A 20,804-nucleotide genomic window follows, 5' to 3' on the forward strand; every position below is an offset into this window, starting at 1 on the left:
CGTGCAGGCACCGAGATGGGGGGCAACAAGTATGCCCACTCCTGCCTGGCGCCTCTCACTGTGGGCAACTCCAGAGTGAAAGTACATCCAGCCCCTCTCAAGGAGACTGGTTCCAGAACCAAAGCCATGCGTCAAGGTGAGGCCGGCTATTTCTAGCCGGAACCTCTCAGCCTCGCACACTAGCTCCGGTTCCTTCCCCACCAGAGAGGTGACGTTCCACGTCCCAAGAGCCAGCTTCTGCAGCTGAGGATCAGACCACCAGGGTCCCCTCCCTCGGCTGCTGCCCATAACACAATGCACCCGACCCCTTTGGCCCCTCCGACAGGTGGTGAGCCCATTGGAAGGAGGACCCATGTCTCCTGTCTTTTACCTCCAGGCTCCGTGGGTAAAAGCCCGGCCACCAGGCGCTCGCCATCGTGCCCCACCTCCAGGCCTGGCCCCGGTGACCCACGTCCGGGCGAGGGAACGCCAGATCCAAAGATATTTTCCATCATAAGGGGTCTTCGGGCTCCCGCTTTGTCTGGTTCCTCACCTAGGATCTGTCTGCCTTGGGTGACCCTACCAGGGGCATAAAGCCCCAGACAGCATAGCTCCTAGGATCATTGGGACACTCAAACCCCTCCACCACGATAAGGTGGCAGCCCACCCCTTAGTAAAATAAATCTGTGGCTTTGCAAGTTTTGCTAGAAATGTTTTATTTGGGATACTTTGAGAGGGATTTTCTTATACATTTGATCTAAACCGTTCCAATTTAGCCATTCTCTCAAAAGTCAATTCACTAATAAACCATAGCCAAGCATCAGTCAACCATCCATATAGATACATCTTTAAACACAAAACAGGCAAAGCGTACATATAAAGACAAGCTGGGCTGTCTTTCTTGGTCTTTATGATGCTGTTTGTTCTGTTTTTCACGGAGATGAATTTACACAAAATTACACAGAAATCTAGTAAGTGATCGATTTATAGATTATATTTACATCAGGGTAAACAGTTTGAATACAAATGCACAGCGTATTTTTCATATTTGTATTTGTAAATCTGCCTCAAACTTTGCACAATTTTGAATCCACTTACACTTCAGGAACTACTTCTTAAAGTCTAGTAAAAATAAATAAATAAGCTGCCATTTGTGGTTCAGTTAGAACAAAGTGATGTTTTTTGCTGTTCCTAGCTTGACTTTTTAATAAGTACACGGTAATATTCATCATATGTGGCATGTTCCCCCCCCCCCACAATTGTGTTTCCCTGCAGTGCTGGAGCAGATTTTTTTTAAGCTCCATCTTGTTCACTGAAAATAATAATAAAAAAACTAAGTTCTATTTAAATCCGCCAAATGGAAGAACATGTCATCCGGCAAAGACAGCAGCGGTATTGTTCCGACGTAACTGCTCAAGAACAGTTAATTGTTGCTGATTTGATGACTGATGGAAGGCTCAATTCGCCGAACGATCCACGCTAATCAGGCGTCAATCAGACACGGTGCATAAGAAATGTAATTGTATCTCTGTATCTAGGCCTCACATGTTCTGTGCTCCATCTTTAGACCCTCCTGAAAGTGAAAGTGTGTCATCTAGAGTATGCCGCCAACAGCTACAGCTCCTGAGCTGTTCTGGGTATTGGTGGATTACATAAACCAAACCGACAACAGTGTGGAAATGACTTCCAGTTGGTGTGTGTGTGTGTGTGTGTGTGTGTGTGTGTGTGCGTGTTCAGTTCCTCCTATGGTTCTCCAGCTCCCTGACAACTGAAGCCTAAGCATCTCCAATGACTCTCTCCGCGGGGAGCCTTGTTTTGCATTACCATTAAAGACACATATGGGGTGTGTGAGAGTGAGAGAGAGAGAGAGAGGCTGTAGTGCAGCATCTATTCACTGGATCAAAAACTACGCCTACAATCTGCGAGTAGACTGCGACAAAATGCAGGGTTTCTGTGAATGCATTTGCAGGATTTCTCAACCCCACTTTTTTTTTTTTTTTTTTTGCTGAATATTTTGCAAACCTGTGTATGAAAGATGAAGAGGAGAGTGTGCAAAAAAAGGGAGAGTGGCATCGTAGACCTCCGCAGTTTCTTCTGAGCAAGCAGCCGTGCGGTGCCGTGTAATGTGGAGATTTTTTTTTTTTTTTGGCTTGTTTTGCATCAAAACATGTCATCCTGTGCGAGAAAGAAGCTGGCTTGATGCATGCGGCGCTTTCGGTGGGGCACAAATGTTCCTCGCTGCTATTTCTTCAAGCGAAAGATGCAGCCTAGTCAAGTAACCAAAAACAGAATATATGTGTTTTACATCTTACACAAAATGCTGAAGAAACATGTCGCGCAATAAACAAAGCCCAGACAAAATAAACAGCCGAAAATCTCCAGCGAGTAACTGAGACTGATTGCAGGCCTCGACTGTCAGCTTCACAGGAAACCGAGAGAAGCTTGGCTCTGGCACAACGTTTCACCATCTCATTCAGCAGCTGGTGACCAATCCAATCAGATATGGTTGAAAAAACTTAGCTCCCCTTCCCTCATTATCCCCTGAGCATCTTGATTCGCATCTCCGGCAGTTTAATGTGGGTGAAATGAGTCTTTTTAAATCACTGTGGATGCAGATGAGTCACTGTTTAATTGACAATACTGACAAACACAGAAATTGGCATCCTGTGTTTCAAATGTCGACACATGCTTTCAACAGGAAGTATGTATAGAAAAAAAATCTACGTTTTATGTAGAGCTCTAAAATTAATTTCTTGTAGCAGTAGCATATTCTCAACTCGCTGTCACGTTATCGATTCCTACCCATAAATAAAAGGTGCATTTCAGTTTATTACTCTGTTTCATGACCTAGCCATTTAAGAAATGCACAAACCTCACAAAATTTCGAAACACGTCCTGTTCTTATTCGTTTTCCGTTTTGCCAGTTGAGTCTTATAACAATCTTATTAACATTACATTAAGACTTCCTGATTGAACTGAAATACCTTTAAATGTCCTAGTCTTACAATTGGTGTAGTCATATAACATTACCCGAAAGTTATCTATGAGTAGAATATAGAAAACTGTTTTAAATTGTCTCTCGCTAAAGCAAACGGAGACAGCAAATGACCCTAATGCACACCCGAAACATACTTATAGCACGTACTCTTGTCTTTGTTATTTTGATGGACTCTCCTTTGTGTCATTTTTAAGTTCCAGGGAACCAGAAATAATGGCTTGATGCTAAGATAATAAAAAAATAATAAAATCTTCTGTTCAATTTACATATATATGATGCTATTAATATTTGTAGCATTTGTTTGCTTAAAAAAAATATGTAGTTTTTTCTCGCCCACAACATGTACTCAAATTGAAGGTCATCAGTGTGAGTTTATGTTACTGTAATAACATTTATTTTTGAGGAATGTTACACCTTCATGGTTGCCAGCAATAGCATAAAAAAAAAAAAAATCTCCCGCTGCAAGTTATTTTCATTACAAATAGGAACCTCAGCATTATTGTGAAACAGCGCACGGTCTAATACGTCAACATCATAACATCGTTCCGACAAGTCCTGGAATACATTGACGACACAGGTTTGGCTGCCATGTAAAAGAAATACGACAACATCACAGACGTATAATCTTGAAATGGTGAAACGGTGCAGCTGAAACCTGCAGCACATCAAATCAGCATCCAAGATAACACTCGAATGGTTTGAAAACAGATGGCAACACGGGTACAATAAATAACTCCCCCCACCCCACTCTATGTGATAAATCAATTAAGGGAGCAGTTTGAGTATTTTCTGGTAAATCAGCTCTATTACTCAGAAAGCCAAGAGAATATCAGGAAATACCAAAGACTGCTTACTTACTTGTCGTGTGTCTTATTTAAAAAAAATAAATAAAAAAGGTCAATAAAAATGTCCATTGATGAACCACAGCAATAGAATAGGCTAACCGGACATCATGCCTAAACTTGACCACCTCACATTGGATGTTTTACTATCACACATCATACAATTGTGACAAAAAAATAAAAAATGTTTCTTGCTTCCTACTATGAATGACACCGTCCCCACCGGTCATTTGGTCCACTTCACTTAGCACTTAGCAGTGTACTGCTTATAATCCTAACAAAAAGCCTTCTTAGGGACTACAGGGAACTGAAGCCCAGTAATTACATCCATATTTCAATAAGCTTGTGTGCTTATTTTGTGCTTCCCTCCAGCCCACCACAGCCATGTCTCAGCTCATTCTTCCAATGCTCTGCACAGTGCAATAAAAACTCTTAAGTGTAAGTGCATGGCAGCGAATATCCGACGCTGCGTCTTTGGGCTCGCGCAACGTTTGGCCGCACCTTGCGGACGTCGTCAACTTCCTGTAACAGCAGCACGTGCTTCTTCGCTTTTGTTAATTTCATTTTCGCGATAAACGAACCGAGCTTCTAGTCCGGCTCAGTTCCCCGGCGTTAGTGTTTCGAAAACGCTTCCATTTAGACTCTTGTAAGCAAAGACTCTTGAATCGATATCGAAAATCTTTTTCCAGCTTGATGGTCTCTTGCCATTAGTTTCTAACAGCAGTCATTTGAGGCCGACGGTGAAAGAGCCTGTGAAGGTTAATGGTATGGAAGAGGTCACAGATTGCTTCATTCACTCAGCTCTATTATCAAAAATGTACTCCTGATTTCGTTTTCTCCCCCCCCCCTACCCCCCTCAAAAATGTGTATGTACAGGTGCAAAAATACAAAGTCCTGTCACATACAGAGGAGGGGGGGGGGAAATGTGATAAAGAATTGGAAGCAGCCCAGAAAATCAATCAGGAAGCCATCTGGCATGGCGGCACTCTGGAGACACCAACAACTGTCTACTCCTCTGCCGTTTCCCTCCGCATGGCCTGAGGGAGACCCACACAAGTAAGGAAGTCTATTCTGATGGATGAACGCTGAAGTGGCGTCAGTATTCACATCAGTATGACCCGCCAGAGTAAAAAAAACAAAAAAAAAACATGTGCTAGCAATGGAAGAACCCCACGCCTGTGCAAACGTTTGGCGTGCAGCCAATTTCTTTTCTTGCGATCTTAGCAACACTGATTTATCTCACTCTAAGGCATTTTTTCCTCCACTGATATTAAATTATGTAGCATAAACTTTTATTTTATTTATAAAAAGGCACATGGGTGAGCGAGTTCGAACACTACTGCTCTGATTTTAGTGCAGAACGACGTTGGTCTGCAACCGACACCAGACGACTTGACTCTTGTTACGGCAAAATCTGACGAGAAGCTTTAAGGAAACTCTTTATGAACACAAAACTGCCTAGACAGCTGCATGCGTTATTTCAGCCATTAAACGGGAAATTGCAGTCTCACTCAGAAGTTCACACGCAGTCATGGAATTAATTTGATCCAGCTTAAAAATGTTTCCCCATCAGGCTGTGACGGTTATGCGATTCAAAATTGACCTTATAAAAACAAGAACTAGTCAAATAAGTTAGAATTTCATTGTGGATTTTTTTTTTTTTTTTTTTGCAAATCAAGGTTGGCAGCAACTTTAAGTTTATTGTTTGATATGCTTTTCTCGGAAACCAGTAGGAGTTCTACGGATTTTGGCATTTATTTAGCATAAGATCAGACTTTGCTTAGAGTTTTGGGTTTAGGGTTGACAAGATGTGCACAGCTTCAGTGCAAAAGTGGCAGATGCTGAAGTACTGCAATTAAAGTCAGAAGAAGTTGCATAGAAGAAAGAAAAGTCCAAATAAAGCATTCATAAACCTGTTAAATGTGCCATTCTTTACATAAGAGTCATGGAATGTATACTGGTGATTTTTGTGGGAATTGCATCTTGCTCCCAAAGTTTTTGACCTATAGTGTGCAGGTTTAAATATATTCCAACCCACAAATATCTAGACAAATGTTCTTGTTGACATCTGTAAATTAATATTTCTTGGTGGAATGTATTTAAATTGGTTGGCTTTGTTGCACGTAGCTGGTTTTAAGTCATAGTTCTTTTGTTTTGTTTTTGCAAGATTGAATTCAAGGCAGGTTGTTGGGATTGTTCTGGATTAACCCAGGAATCTCCAAGACTCCAGCCAGTCATAACTTGGAAGATGGTAAAATTAACACCTTCTGGCTAAATGGAAATTCACAGCAGTCTAAATGGACAAAGTAAAGGCTCTCTGGAGGAACGCTCCATGTTCAAACGAGACAAATGTTAAGCTTTTTGGCCAAAAAGGCCTAAATACACTGAAATTACTGGCAAAAATGGCGGCGGCGGCACCAAGTGCTGTTCTGTGTGAACTCCTGCTTTCCTTTGCTGTTTTTTCTCTTTCTTTCTTTGGCTCCAGGTACCACAACACATTTCACTACTAGTGATTCCAACAGGAAAAGATCCCTAACACACATCGAAACTGGTTTGAGAGGGGATGAAACATGTGACTGTTGAGCTTCTTCTATGGCCTCAAACTCAACCGTTGTGAAAATGTATAAGCTATGATTAAAAGCCGAGTTCAAGCCAGGAAACCGAGCAACTTAAATGAGCTCCATCATTTTTAATGAAAGAGGAAGTGGTCCAATACCCGAGTTGTGCCAGAAGCTCATCAGGGGCAACAAAGACTTACAATGTTTGTGTGCAACCTGCTAAGGGACATTTACTCAAAATGTTAATTGAGGAGAATGTGTAAATTTGAGCTTGTGTTTTCGATTGGGAATAGCAAAAATCCAAAATAAATTCAAAGTCTGACTCTTGTGTTTTCAAACTGGTGAAGTTGAGGGTCATGTTTACAGTCGACCCTGGTAAAACAACGGTTTAAATAAAAGGATAAATGGCATTCAATGTGAATGATGAGTGCATGAAAACTTTTGAGTGGGACTGTTCAAAAATGACCCATGACATTTTCACTTCACATGAAATGTGAAATCGAAGCAGAGTAACAGTGCGGTTTCCCGTGTTTTCAGCGTTATGGTCAGGCACCCGCATAACACCGGCGATCTATGACTTTGCTTTCAAGTTGCTGCTATAATGAAGCATCGAGCAGTCAACCTTTTCAAAAGGTTCCGATTAAAACCCCCCCATCATTTGTCCTCGCTGGCACATGATGAAGCGAGGACTCGCCGACAGAAAGGATCAAACGCAGAGAGGAGTGTTAGCCCCCTCTACAGGAGAAAATCCAAATATCAAGAAAGAAGCCCTGATGATGTGCTTGGAAAAAAAAAAAAAAAACATCAGCCAGCAGCCACACGAGAAGCTCTTTTGGCAGATTCACAAACGCGTGATTTCCGTCGGATCGATGCACAAGTTTCTGTGTCCTTATGTCTGTTTGCAAAAAGCAAAGGGAGCTAAAACAGTCTCTCCGACAGAATGCCACCGTATGTAATTTAGATCATCACTAAGTCTTGAACCGAGTCTGGCCCACTTTGAAGAATAGCCAGAATTCCTATTGTCTTGTTTTGTCCACAAGACGCTTCAGAAAATATGAACTTTCCTGCAATTGCATGGAAAATGAGGATGTTTGATTGGGAAGGGGGATCAGAGAGGAATCCTCAGCTGGTGAGATGCTCCACATATGCTAAGTGTCTACAGCTTCTCCTCAAAAAACCACTTTTGGCGAAGGATGTCAGAGCAGGGCTTCAGAGCCGGGGCTGGTGTCCCGTCGTCTGTCTGGTCCACTGCTTCAATACACTTCTGGGTCTGGACATGGAACAGACTCCCATCCTGGAAAAAAACAAAAACATTCAGTAAACAGGAAACTCATTTATATTTACAACACAAAGGTTTGTAAATTACTCGTGAGGCAAAAATGCAGTTACAATGTGAACCTTTTGTATTTTGCGAAAAACACAGAACAACAAGAGAACAACACAAGCTGGCCCGGGTGAAATGCAAATCCAGCGAACCTTTTCCTAGGATACATCAGCGTCTCTCCCAAAAATTTCCCACTTTCCAGCGTCTTTCACTCTTCCTACATACATTTCACCTTTTCAGATCCATTTACATTTAGATGGCATGGCAGGCTGTCAGACACTGACGTCCTGCGACTACATTCGGCACATGCTGAACAGCTTCCGGTAGCGTGTGGTAAATACGCAGCTCGCTGTTGTTTTTCCACCGTGAGCCAGGCGGGAATTTTGTTTTTGTTTCGCTCGGGGGAAGTCACTCCTGATCAGCCGAGATCCAATGAATCTGTTCATTTCTACTTTATAGCTGCAATCTTCTATTATTTAAAATGTTACAAACACACCACCACCACCACTTCAGTGTGTCTTGCAGGGGTTTATGCCATGACCAACACTAAGGAGTGCATAACTAAAAGGATAGCGAGACTTTTTAATTGTTCCTTCAGACACAGAAATCTGAAAAGTCTGTATCCAGCTTCTGGTGAGTCAATACTGTACAGATTGACCTTTTACTGCAAACATTTGAAAAATCTTTTCAGAGATATATCTCTGTTCTGTTCATCTAGAGATCTTTGCCTGATTGGACAGGGAGTTTCAACGTTTTGCAATCCATGTTTCCTCATGTCAAACGTTGCTGGCGTCCTCACGTTAACAGATTCGTGTCCCTTCCTATTCGACTTGGAAGAAGGCAAAGTTGTGCCACAAACTTTTGGATTTCTAACTTCACGCTCTAATTTCACGCTCTGCCCATTTTCGGCTAATGGATTGGTGTTATAACATAGCCCTGCTTTAAATGTCACTATAACTTTATCCCCGGCCTTTCTGGCTTGTTTATTATGCTATTTGTTCACCAACGTTCTCTAATCAACCTCTGAGGCCTTCATGAAATAGCTGACTTATACTGAGATTAAAGTACACATAGGTGGACTGTTCTCACTAAATAGTCTTTATATGGGGTTATAAGAGTAAGGGGGTCTAACACCCCGAGCACACAAATAAAATTGTTTTGTAAAAGCAATTTGAAAACCATGCATCTCACCCTTTCCACTGTTATTTTCTGCTGACTAAAAAAATCCTAATAAAATACATGTCAGGTTGTAGTGTGACAAAATATAATTAAGTTTACAAAGTAAAAACTTTTACTAGACAGTACAGACTACTAACATTATTGGATAATTGAGAAACCTAAAAAAAACCTCTACACATTTTTTTTGTTGTTGTTTTTTGTTTTTTTTAAGTTAAAAGCTACAGACACACAAATTGGAAATAAATTTGGCCCCAAGATGATTTTGCAGTACCTTTCGAAAGATAAATTTGTGGTCCATGGGAATAGCTTGTCCTCGTTTCACACACTGTACGACAGTCAGGTAAGTGTTGATGCTGTCAGGAACAACACATCCAGCAGGATCTCTGGTGTTATAGCATATTTCCCCGTCGACCGAATATTCAAAAAACTGTTGGGAGAACCAATCACAGACGCAAGACACAAACAAAGAAGCAGTTAGAAGTAAACACCGTGCAACAGAATTTGCCTGTGTGCGTGTGTGTGTGTGTGTGTGTGTGTGTGTGTGTGTGTGTGTGTGTGTGTGTACACCAAAAACTGGCATCACTGGTTACAGACTACGAATGTAGAGTGTAGCTATGCAGGGCACTCCCGAAAGGCTGACTACAGAAGCCGTTTTCGACAAAAATGACATCGGCGCGTGTCCACAGAGGGGTGTTTCTGGCAGCGCTGCTAAATCTCACAGAGCTCCCTGCTTTACTGACAACTGACAGAGGAAATGCAATTGAGAAATAGACAGTCTCCCGCTACAGATCAACACTGTGTATGAATTATAGAACCTGGAAAAGTTAAGTCCGTTGTTTATAAATGTAAGAAATGAGGAGGGAGCGACTGTTTGAAGGTTCAGAGGACAGAAAAATGGTTATAAGAAAAACGGTCACTAAACTAAGGAGCTGGTGAGTAAATAGTTTGGAGCTACAAGAACTACAAACATAAGAACTTTTGTTATCTTAATACTGACGGCAACATTTAACTACAGGTACAAGATGCTAAATCTAAAAGCTAAGATTACAAAGCCATGATTTGAGTGGAAATATATCTTTAAAAAGTTATAGAGTAAAAAGACATCAAATAAACCAGTGGTTATTAAAAGACAGGCTCTGTGTGACTCTGTTCACTAGGCATAAGCAGTCATGTCTCCATAAGGATTAAGATTAAACAACTAGATCTGTGCAGAAGAACAGGGTTAGCATGGCTGACCTGAAGATTATCGTTTGTGTTTGGTTTTGACTGATTTCGACATTTGTTTTAAAAAGAGAAGTTAAAGAGAACGCATCTCTTTAGAAGATCAGAGTAATGGGAGTGTAGTGCTGTCCGCAATTTTTCTAACTATGACACAAAATGCAAGTTAGCCCAGGGCTGCACTACAAAGTAGGATAAACTACATTGGGGGCCATACAGAGCCAGAAGAGTTAAACTGTCTGACAGGCCTCACCTGGTTCTGACCCATGCCGTGACATGGATAGAGGATGACCCTATGACCTTCCAGCACCTGGTCCTCCCCAGGATTATAGTCAAAGCAGTAGTTGGTCTTTCCCCGACTCTTCAGCTACCAAAAAAAAAAAAAAAAGTCACATAAAGGTATATTGCAAAGGTTCAAACACATTTAATTCAATATTTCTCTTATTCCTATAAGCAAAATTTTGCCAAAAAGTATTTGCTTTAACGTGAATTTGAGTGGCAGTCTGCATGCGTGGGTGAAAGATTTCTTTACTGATGGAGCAAAGAAAGTGATTGAAACATGCAAATTCACTCATTTTGAATATTTCTGGCGGTACAGTGGACTAACCATTCCAAACATGCCCGGTCGATCGTGTGGGACAAAAATGTCGGGGTAGACGTTATCCAAATACCACTTAAAGTTTTTACACCCCAGCCTCTCTCTCAGTTTCATCCTCTCCGTCACGTCTCCAAAGGCCTCCTAGAAAAAGAGAAAAAAATAAAACATAACAATTCAGCTTTACTGACCTAATTAGAAACAACTTTGATAAAGTCAGAGTTCATGCTTCACTCGCAGCTGCTGCATCATAGCTTAGCCAAGATGTGAAAGGGTGTACAACAGCACCCTCTGTAGTTGTTTCATAACTCTGCCCACTTTTATTGTATGTCAAACATTAATCACACACACACACACACACACACACACGCACACACACACGCGCACACACACACACACACAATGACGTCAAATATTTTACTGGTAAGACACTCCTAAGTTCCGGTTAAAGAACAGAAGGATGTATCTGTGTGTTTTACATGCCGACAGCGATCTGCTTATGTAAATTATCTTTAACAAACAGGCATCGCCACTCTGATAAAGATTAGCTGGTTATTACAAGAAAGCAAACACTCGCGCGTTGCCATTCAGCATATACTCACCACACCTTCACTGCTGGAAGAAGAAGAAGCTAGAAGCGCGCTGCAGAATGATGGATGCTGGCCGTGTGCCCAAACACAGCTCTAATTGGCTCTTTATCAGTTTATCCGGTCATGAGACAGATTCCTAAAAGAGGTGGTCTTTTATCAAGTGCTAGCACCGCTACAGACAAGGGAACAACAACAAGGGCTGGTGGAGCTGGAATGACCCAGTGCAAGAGTCGGGTCCGAGGGGAAGAGCGCTCCTCTTTCCACAACAAGCAACAATACTTTGACGATGTGCTTGATATTCGTATTTGTGTTGGAAAAGCAAACACTTTGGGGGTTTTTTGTACCTTAATCACTAACATAAATACGTCTTAACCCGTTCATGCATGAATTATGATCCTTTGTGTCATTTATAACATAAAAATCCACAAGAAGCACAAAAAATGCCTTACAGTAGTGTCCACTATGCATGAAAGGGTTAATTTGGATTTTTATGTGATAGACTAACACAAAGTAGAGCTAAACTGTAAAACAAAAACTACAAAGACTGTTCAAAAATGTACAAATAAAACTGTGAAAAATGTCAAGTTTTGCAATCAGCTCCCCCGAGTGAATACTTTCTAAGACCGTCATTCACTGCAGTTGTAGCAGAAAGTTTAAGTTGAAGTACTTTTGAAAACTCTGACCAGCTTTTCTGTTCCTGCTAAAAAAAATAAAAATAAAAAATAAAAAAAACCTATGCCCGCAGCATGATGCTGCTACCACCATATTTCAAAGTGGCTGCAGGGCTTTAAGACAACAATGCGGAGTCTGTTTTTTCTGACAGAAGTCCCGATCTGAACCCTGATACTAGATCTGGGTCTTGTTCGATGCATTTTTAATGACTGGTAAAGCTACTAAGTTTTCAAGCACAAGGTATTGTTTTACTTAATTTTAACACAGTATCAGGACTCAGATACCGAGCCGGAGGAAATGAATGATTTTCCATTCGGAAATGTAAAACTCAAAATACTCTGGACTTTTTTTTTTCTTTTTTTTTGTTCATGTAATTTGTTCATGAATTTAAAGCCATCGCCTATTTAAAAAATTATTTTGCCTACAGGAAATATATATTCCATTTTTTTTTTTTGTGGTATGAAAAAGCAAAGCATAGCTGCATCTTAAACCAAAGTTACATCACGTCGATTTATGCTTTAAATTATGACAAATGATTCACAGAAGGTTTAAAACATTAAAACGCACAAACCCAACGTCTCCCTTCACGCTAAAAAGTAACGCAGCATTGCTTGCTTTGAGCAATACTCCCTTTCAGCAAGGTTTCCTCCTCTCAGGGAGATGAGCGCCACCTGATCTGTGCTTCGAGAGCTTCTCCTCTTAACTACACTGTCACACACTCCACGCCCACGCACACACACACACACACACACATTAAGACAGGGCACCCCACTGGTTAGCACTGATATCACCCTGTCAAGGACAGGTGGGTGACACCCGCTGGCACAGAGTGACACGGAAAAGGTGGTAATCACACACCGGAATGCCCCGGCACTCCTGTCACCTTGAGTGTGTGTCGCTCATGTATCCTGAGAGTCACTTAATCAGGGGGAGCTTTTTACACCGCAGCGGGGGGAGCGGCCGAGCTTGTACGTGTGTAGTTTGAGCGAAACGTACAAGCAGGCGTGGGTGTCTCTTACTGCATCCGCATGTCGATGCAGTAAAAGATAAAAAAAATAAACAAGTATGCGACTTTCGGAATTGAACGATTAATCCCGTCTAAATGTGCCTCGATTCCTTTTTTAAAGGGAGACATCGACTCCGTTTGACACCCGTCAAGCACCCTCTTTATGACTTGTGTGGACTCACCCGTCGAGCATGGGGGTTGCGATGGTAAAAGAGCTCCTTGTACTCATCCATCCACACCTCTGCTGCCCTCACACTGTTTGCCAACGCTTTGCTCCGTGAGTAAGGGGCCTTTTTGGGGAACACGTGACCCACGTGGGAGCATGGGTGGATCTCCAGGCTGCCCCCGCACTGCCAAATCTGAGAGACGAGAACCGCAGCACCACCAGGATTTGGTTAGCCTCTCAGCTGTGAATCAATCGGGCTACACAGAGGGCAAACGTTGTGGACGAGCTCGGAAACAAACAAACAAAAAAAAAAGGCTATTGTTGCCACTACAGAGACATATTTTTGGTTACTACTCTTTTGGGACGTTGTATTTACTCCAGCAAAGAAATTATTCACAGCAATCAAATCATTTAAGGTCTCCGCTCTGTTTTCTCTTGCGGCGTCACGTCAATGTGATCACTGCGGTTTGCAGAAGAATTTGTCACATGGCTTACAGTTAATTTAATCCAGCTCCAAACGTCTGTTCAGTGCCGCATGATGTGAATTACTGCTTTAAACAGTGTTAGCATTTTGCAAACTCTACAAGTGCAAAGTGATAATTCAGCTGAGCACCATGCATTGGTATGATGTATGAGAACACGAAGATATACACTAGATTGCTTCTTACTCTGAAAGAAAACTCCAGGTTTTCTCCTCCCCAAACCTCCATTCCTGTGTCATATGTCCCCAGGTAATGAAAGTAGCTTTTGCTCACAGAAAACAGACCGCCTGCCATAGTAGGAGATCTAAAACAACACAAACAAGCAAAAAAACAACCAAAACAAACAGAAGTTAATCTTGGTGTCTCTATCCACCTCTTATTTAATAATACATTTTTTAAAAAAGTAATCAGAAGATACGGATGGAATCGATACAATATCTTAAATAAAAACTTGCGATCTTGTTTTGCTCACAGAAGTCTTTTTTTTGTAACTAGTACCTGATGACGTCAGTGGGCGAGTGACGGCGTTTCTGTTCGTACTGTGGGACCGGGTGCCAGGTAAAGACCAGCCGCCAGTCAAACCCACCAATCTGAGGTTCGCCGGGGTTGCCTAGATACTGGAAGGTGTTCCAGTCTATCACATCAATGACGGGGCACACCACGGCTTTGGGCTCCTCTTTGATCCTGGAGAAAGGCAGGGAAAGCTAACGTCAAAAAGGAAAAATGTAGAACTTAATATCTGTGTTAACGTCCCGTACTGCAGTTGGTCATGATTGAGTGGTGGGACAATTTTAAATCGAGTTAATTTCAGGGTCAGTAATTAATTCATTGCAATTCATCGCATTTTAATCAAAAAGCACATATCTAAATCATTAACTAAATAGGCATGTGAGCACAACAACAGATATATTTATTGATCTTGATCTGACACTCGGGTTATTCCACCATCAGATTGGTGCAAAGTGCTATTATACCGATTCAGCTTCCAAGTGTTTCAGGATCCCTTTATCTTATCAATGAAGGCAGACGCTTTTTTTCTCTGGAGCTTGCGGACACCTGGCATATCGACAAATTTGTGATGGACTGAGCTGAACTAGCAAACACTCAGACCGATGGTGTGAGACAGAGGCGCAAGTTGGATGAGATTATTTCGCAGGCAAACTTTGGATGCTAGAACTCACTAGGGGAGCGGAACTGATCTTGGAGAAGTTGCTAGTTTTCGGCCCGATGGGAACGACCACACCAGTTTGGATGATTGGAAATAAGAGATGTACGGGTTGAGACTTTAGGGCGGGTAGAAATTTTAAGTCTGCCCGATGGGTGAATTTTACGGCCACAATCCAAAAGCACACATGTTCAGGCTGAAAGCAGGATTTCATGTCTTTTGTTCTCAAAACTTGCAACAATGGATGGATGGAGATATATGTATATATATATATATATTGTACTTACGACAACTTTATTTGCCCCATGCTGTGCATATTTTTTGGGTTTTTTTCGGTTTTCTTTTGGGAATTGTTCCCTCAGAAGCAGCCGGGCGCCGATGCACACAAAAACTAAACAAACAGTGATGTTGCACGTACAGTTAGATGTTTTTATTCAGTTTGTCTTGTAGCAGAAGTAGTGTCAGTTGGTCAGTTACTTGTTAGAAACTGTGGAGTACTCACTATTTAACCCAGAAAAAAAATAAAAACTAGAACAAACTTAGAATCTAAATACTCACTATTTAGACCAATGCTATACTTTTTAGTATAATTCCAGTGTGTTAGTAATTTTAGAAATTGTGGAGTACTCACTATTTGGACCAATGTTATACTTCTTAGATTACTTTTTGGATTGTTATGTAGAGTCTCCTATTGTTGCAGCCAAGAAAAGGAATTAAAAGGAACGTAAAATCCAGAAAAAAAAAAAATCTTCCAGAACAGGAACACTTAATACTTATTATTACTTAGAAACTGTGGAGTACTCATTACGTTTACAAATGTAGAACATACTTAGAAAGTACAGAGAATACTTATTTATACTTATCTAGCAACCCTGAACAGGAGTATCTAGTTTATATGCTTTGGATAAACATTATTAGATTCTTTTTCTTCCTTTGCTCTCTCGTTTGGTTTGTTATTTGAATTGCCTTGCTGCTAAAATGACCTTACCATCCATGTATCTTCTTTAGAAATGTGGACGATGAAATCTGCTTTGGGGACATCTGTGCTTGCGGCATTTTACGTTTGAGCAGCTTTGGTGAAAGGCTAACTCTTGCACACATCAAGAGTCCTTTCCAATATTCCATCAGATCGGTTTTAAAAGCAAAAACGAAACCCCAGCGGGCCAAGAGAAGCGGCGTACTTGTTCAGCTACAACTGCACAAATTTGGTTTTGGAATGTGACAAAATGAAAATGCGTTCCAAGGCGCGTGAGGGCATCTGCGAGGCACTGCATAGCTGTGCTTGTGGAGATATCGTTCTGATTTCCTTTGCTTCCTTCTTTATTATTTACCTGCATGGGGGACAAGTGGCACATATATGCAAATACTGAAACACTTCAGCACTTGTAGCCTCGGCTTGCGATGCACGTCGACGCAATGCCTGGCGACAGCTGAACTTGGAAACGCGATCTTTAACGTCAACACTGGAGTGAAATACTCAAACTGAAGAGTGCTAGAGTTTCCTGAAAAGCAATTTCTCACCTCTTGAGCAGCGGCTCGAGCCAGCCCTCGTGGCACTCGCAGTGGCAATCCAGAAAAGTCAGCACGTCGCCCGTGGCGATGGATGCCCCTAGCAGCCGGGCCCGGACCAGGCCCTCCCTCTTTGTGGCCCGGATCAAACGCACCTTCCTCAACCCGGAGAGGTACCTCTCCAGTGGCTCCTTCAGGTGATCTTCAAGAAATTCAAATAAAAGTGAACACTTATAACCTTTAACGCTGCAAATAGTTTGAGTTCAGAATCTTAAAGCTGGGATAAAATCTCGACTGCTGAAGAGAGTCTAGCAGCCGATCTCCAGCAGCCGTTGGTGCAAAAGCTCCAACTGTCTCACAGCGAAGCCTATTATCTGAGTATGTCTCTGAATGTACACACAAATAGGCTAATTAAAGGGCTGCACACTAATGTTTTCAGTTTGGTGGACTGAGAGGCGCATATGTTGTTAAATGTCTCCGTTTATATTCACTTGCGGGATAAACTCAAAGTATTATACGTTGCGTTTCTCTCATTAAATGGGAGAGTTTCTCCGAATTCTGAAAATATCTTCTATTACCACCAACTACTGGTAAGTCTGAAGCTTTCATTTGCCTTTGGTGGTTGAGAAATCCTGTAACCTGTGATCCCTCCCCAGGTGCAGTTGTTAAGTGTGTGATCCCCCAGTCTTTCAATTGCGAAACACAAACCATGCAGAAATGTGTCTGTCTGTGTAAACGCCAAGTCCTTTTAATATCTATGACGACTTGGAAACTCGTGCATTAGCTCACAGAAGAAAGATGGGAAAAAAAGAATTTGCATTGCCATACTATGTAACGTTTAACTTCACTATAATACTTAATGTCTTGTAAATATTACACACTGCATAAATGTATGAGTGATGTCAAACTGGGAATGAGGCTGATGTGCAGCAGACAAGTGGAAAATTGGCTTTTATCCTAAAATTTGCTTCTGAAGGACCAATGCCTTTATCTTCCTAACACACATTAGTAAGACACAGAGTAAACTAACATGAGTAAACAGCGTTAGAGCAGAGGGTGAGGCAGGGACTGATTGCTTCACCTACAGGCTCATGATTCTAAATGTTTGGAAACCACCTCTTGAGTTAAAGCCCTTGGGATGAACGTTTTAGAAAACAGCTGCACCTACAAACACAGATGTCGTTATGATTTTATTCGGCTATTGTTCATCTGTAAGCATGCCTCAGCCCTTTTAATTCTTCTGTTAAACACATGACAAGAAAACGCTTATAAAGTTGTCCCTTACAAAACCTTTTACTCTTGCTTCACGTGTATCTATCTCACTCCGCCATTTCCCACCCTTTCAGTCGCAGCTCATTTGACAATCCATTGAGTGCGCGCCGTCCGTGTGCTTCCACATGAGCACCAATAACAAGCTTTCCGTCTCCTGTAACTGTCAATCAGCCGGCTTTTCAGCCCTGCAGCCTGTCCATCAAGCGTCCCATCGCCTACCTCTGTCACTGTAGTCATCCACCAGCACCACCTCTCTGAGGAGGATGTCGGGAGAAGTCTCCAGCACGCTGTGGACCGTCCTCAGCAGGGTAGACCAGGCCTCATTGTAGAAAGCAATCACCACAGAGGTCGTAGGCAGAGTCTTGTAGTGGTACTTGAGCTCTTTGCAACTGAAACGCACAATGTACACAGTGGAATTTTTCTGCCGTAATCCAAGAGCACACATTTTTAGTCTCAAAACAGGATTTCATGTCTTTAGTTCTCGAAACTTTTAATACTTCTGCTTACATTTTCATTTTGACAGCAGGACTTCATGTCGTTCTTCTCAAAACTTGTAATGCTTGCACTCAAAACTTCTCCTCCCGCTCACAGTCTCTGCTCAGACTCTCTGCTCGCTTACGGAACATGAAACTGCCTTTTGGCACAGTCGCCTGGCAACTTTTCAGCAGATGGGATGAAAGCGTTGCACTGGGTGCGTTTGTTTTCCTTCTAGCGAGTGTCAGTGTGTAACTACTACCAATTGTAGCAACCTGCACCACCCACTGGATATAGGGAGAAACAACATCAGCTTTCTGCTCCATGTTACCGAAACATCCGCCAGCAGTGTGCTACTGATCGCTAACAGCTACGGATCTTAGGCAGGATTTTGTTCACAACAAAAAGGCAAAATAGTCACGACATGATATCTATCCATCTATGATCTATATATGTTGCACTCACAAAAACAGACAAGAATTCTTCTTCAGTATATTTTCCCCACGCTGTGTGTATTTTTTATTTTTTTGGGAACTGTTATCTCAGAAGCAGCCGGGCACTGACGCACACAAAAACCATTACAAAGTTCCTTCTCCCTGTTAGCAATCAGTATAGCACACTGCTGGCGGATGTTTTGTGTAAGGCATGAAGTCCTGCTTTCAAAATAAAAATGTAGGCAAAATATTACAAGTTTTGAGAACAAAAGACATGAAATCCTGCTTTCAGACTGAACACGTTTGCTCTTTGATTATGGCAGAAAAATTTCCCCATAGACAGAAGTTTAATTCATGGACCTGAGAGGAATCTAGGCAGCTGTTGAATGTTGGTGGTTTTTTATCTATGTAAAATTGATACAATGCAAAAAACAAAGTAGGTGTGTATATATATATATATAATTCATTAAATGATTCTTTAGTAGGCATTTGTGATCATATATGACATTGAGTAAAAATTGTAAAAACCTTCACAATACTTTATGCCAATCGTAGCAAAGAACATTTTGTTTTTTTCATGTAAAACAGGAAAACCATTATTCCTCCTGCAGCTGAAATAAAATAACATTCTGGATATATAACTTCAATTAACATAAATTAGTCTTATTGATGCACGCATTTATGTGTGCTTTTGTTGATATTCTTCGGGCTACTAGATACACAAATTTCCCCCAGGATAAATAAACAAATAACGATATTTTTATCTATCTAATGAAGTGCCACAATCGGGCTTCTTTAGACCCCATTTTATTTTCAAAAATATTCCCAAAAATCAGCTTTTGTCTCCTTATCGGCGAGGGGGGAAATACTTGAAGCTTTCTCTGAGCTTCATGCTCCTGGAGTAGCCATTGGTACTTTTTACTAAAAAAAAAAAAAAAATACTTAAAAGTAGAATTTTGCATGATGGAACATTTTAGCTGTGTCAAAACTCAATATTTTAAAAACTAGATTCGTCCCCACTGGTGACTTGTCCATACGGTCGGAGTACAGTGTAGTGAAAGGTATCCATACTCATAAGATTCAATCTGTGACACTTACAGCGGATTCCATCTCTCTGACAGATTGCGGTGCAGTGAGATCCTGTCACTGACATAGGTGTTAATCTGGTGTTTCTGGATGCTCTCCTCCTCTTTTATTTTCTCCTCTTTGTTCAAATTCAGTTTAACAGCTCTTCCCATTTCACCCAGGGCATTAAAATCCGGCGGGGGCTTCTCGTAAACGGGCCTCTTCAGCCGTTCATTCTCTTCCTCGCCCTCCACGGAGACTTCACGTCGGTTTGCAGCACCGACCTTCCCGGATGGGTGTTTGAAAAATATCAGATACCCCAACAAAGTGACGCCAAAGAGGCAAAGAACTGACTTGGTTCGACTCTTTCTTCCGCATGATGCCATCGTGTCGCTTCTTTGCGAGGAGTAATGTTCGGTCGGGGTTTCATGCCCCCTTCAAACCGGTGGGTCTCTGGAGGAGTTACTCTGAAAAACTAGAGGTTTCTTTCAAACTTCGTGTTTCCGTTTGAGTTTGCCCCGCATACTTCCTCGGAAAGTTCAATGTTTTTTTTTTGGTTTTTTTTTTTCTTTTTTGAATCTTCAGAGTCCCAGCTGATTGAGAGAGTAGCCTCCGTGTTGTTACTCATTTACCCGGAACCTCAATATATTTAACTTCACGGCCGATAAGATTATAGACACTCCTCCTGCTGGACTTCCTCCAACTGTTGTGCAGCACTAAGTGTGAAAGGATTAGCACACACACATACACACACTCGGGATTAGACCCGAGCAAATCATCTCCCTGGATTGGGTGTTAGCTGACAAACTAAGAAACGAAACAAATCCAGGTCAAATTAAATAAATAAATAAGTAAAAAAGGACAAGAGTTGGCCTCGTGTTAGTAATAAGAAAATTAAAATAAATGACATTAATCAAATGTACACCCACTGTCTCGAATTTAATGTAAGCGCGAGTCGAACCGCTACTTTGTTTCTTGTGTCGTCTCCAAATACTTCGTTCGAAGTTCAGGCTGTGTAAAGTTGGCTCAACTAATAACATTTCCGGTTTGGGAATGGAAAAATAAAATGCAGTGCACTGCTTGTAAAATCAACCCCTTGCAATGAAGTTAACATACTATTATTGAAATTAATTACAAACGTTTTTAAGTATATGAGTTTAAGAAAAGTCTGATCAACGTGATGCAACTTTCACTAAAAGCAATAATTCTAAAATATTTGACAACTTTTATATACAAAGTGTTTGAAACAGGGATAGACACTTGATTTTTTTTTTTA

General features: G+C 41.4%; 1 protein-coding gene across 1 annotated transcript; it reads right to left on the reverse strand.

Moving 5' to 3' along the window:
* Nucleotides 1-913: 913 nt before the first annotated feature.
* Nucleotides 914-20,624, reverse strand: galnt12 (UDP-N-acetyl-alpha-D-galactosamine:polypeptide N-acetylgalactosaminyltransferase 12). The gene is made up of 10 exons (XM_015014526.1): nucleotides 19,562-20,624; nucleotides 17,775-17,944; nucleotides 16,296-16,485; nucleotides 14,108-14,293; nucleotides 13,796-13,913; nucleotides 13,144-13,320; nucleotides 10,706-10,837; nucleotides 10,352-10,465; nucleotides 9,152-9,307; nucleotides 914-7,671 (listed from the first exon to the last, which is right to left on the reverse strand). Exons 1-10 carry the CDS (start codon nucleotides 19,912-19,914, stop codon nucleotides 7,534-7,536), a joined length of 1,734 nt encoding a protein of 577 aa, XP_014870012.1. The 5' UTR covers nucleotides 19,915-20,624; the 3' UTR covers nucleotides 914-7,533.
* Nucleotides 20,625-20,804: the final 180 nt, after the last annotated feature.

This window comes from Poecilia latipinna, unplaced genomic scaffold (genome assembly GCF_001443285.1).
Source record: "Poecilia latipinna isolate Pla-1442-1.1 unplaced genomic scaffold, P_latipinna-1.0 Scaffold1823, whole genome shotgun sequence".
Lineage (NCBI taxonomy): Eukaryota > Metazoa > Chordata > Actinopteri > Cyprinodontiformes > Poeciliidae > Poecilia > Poecilia latipinna.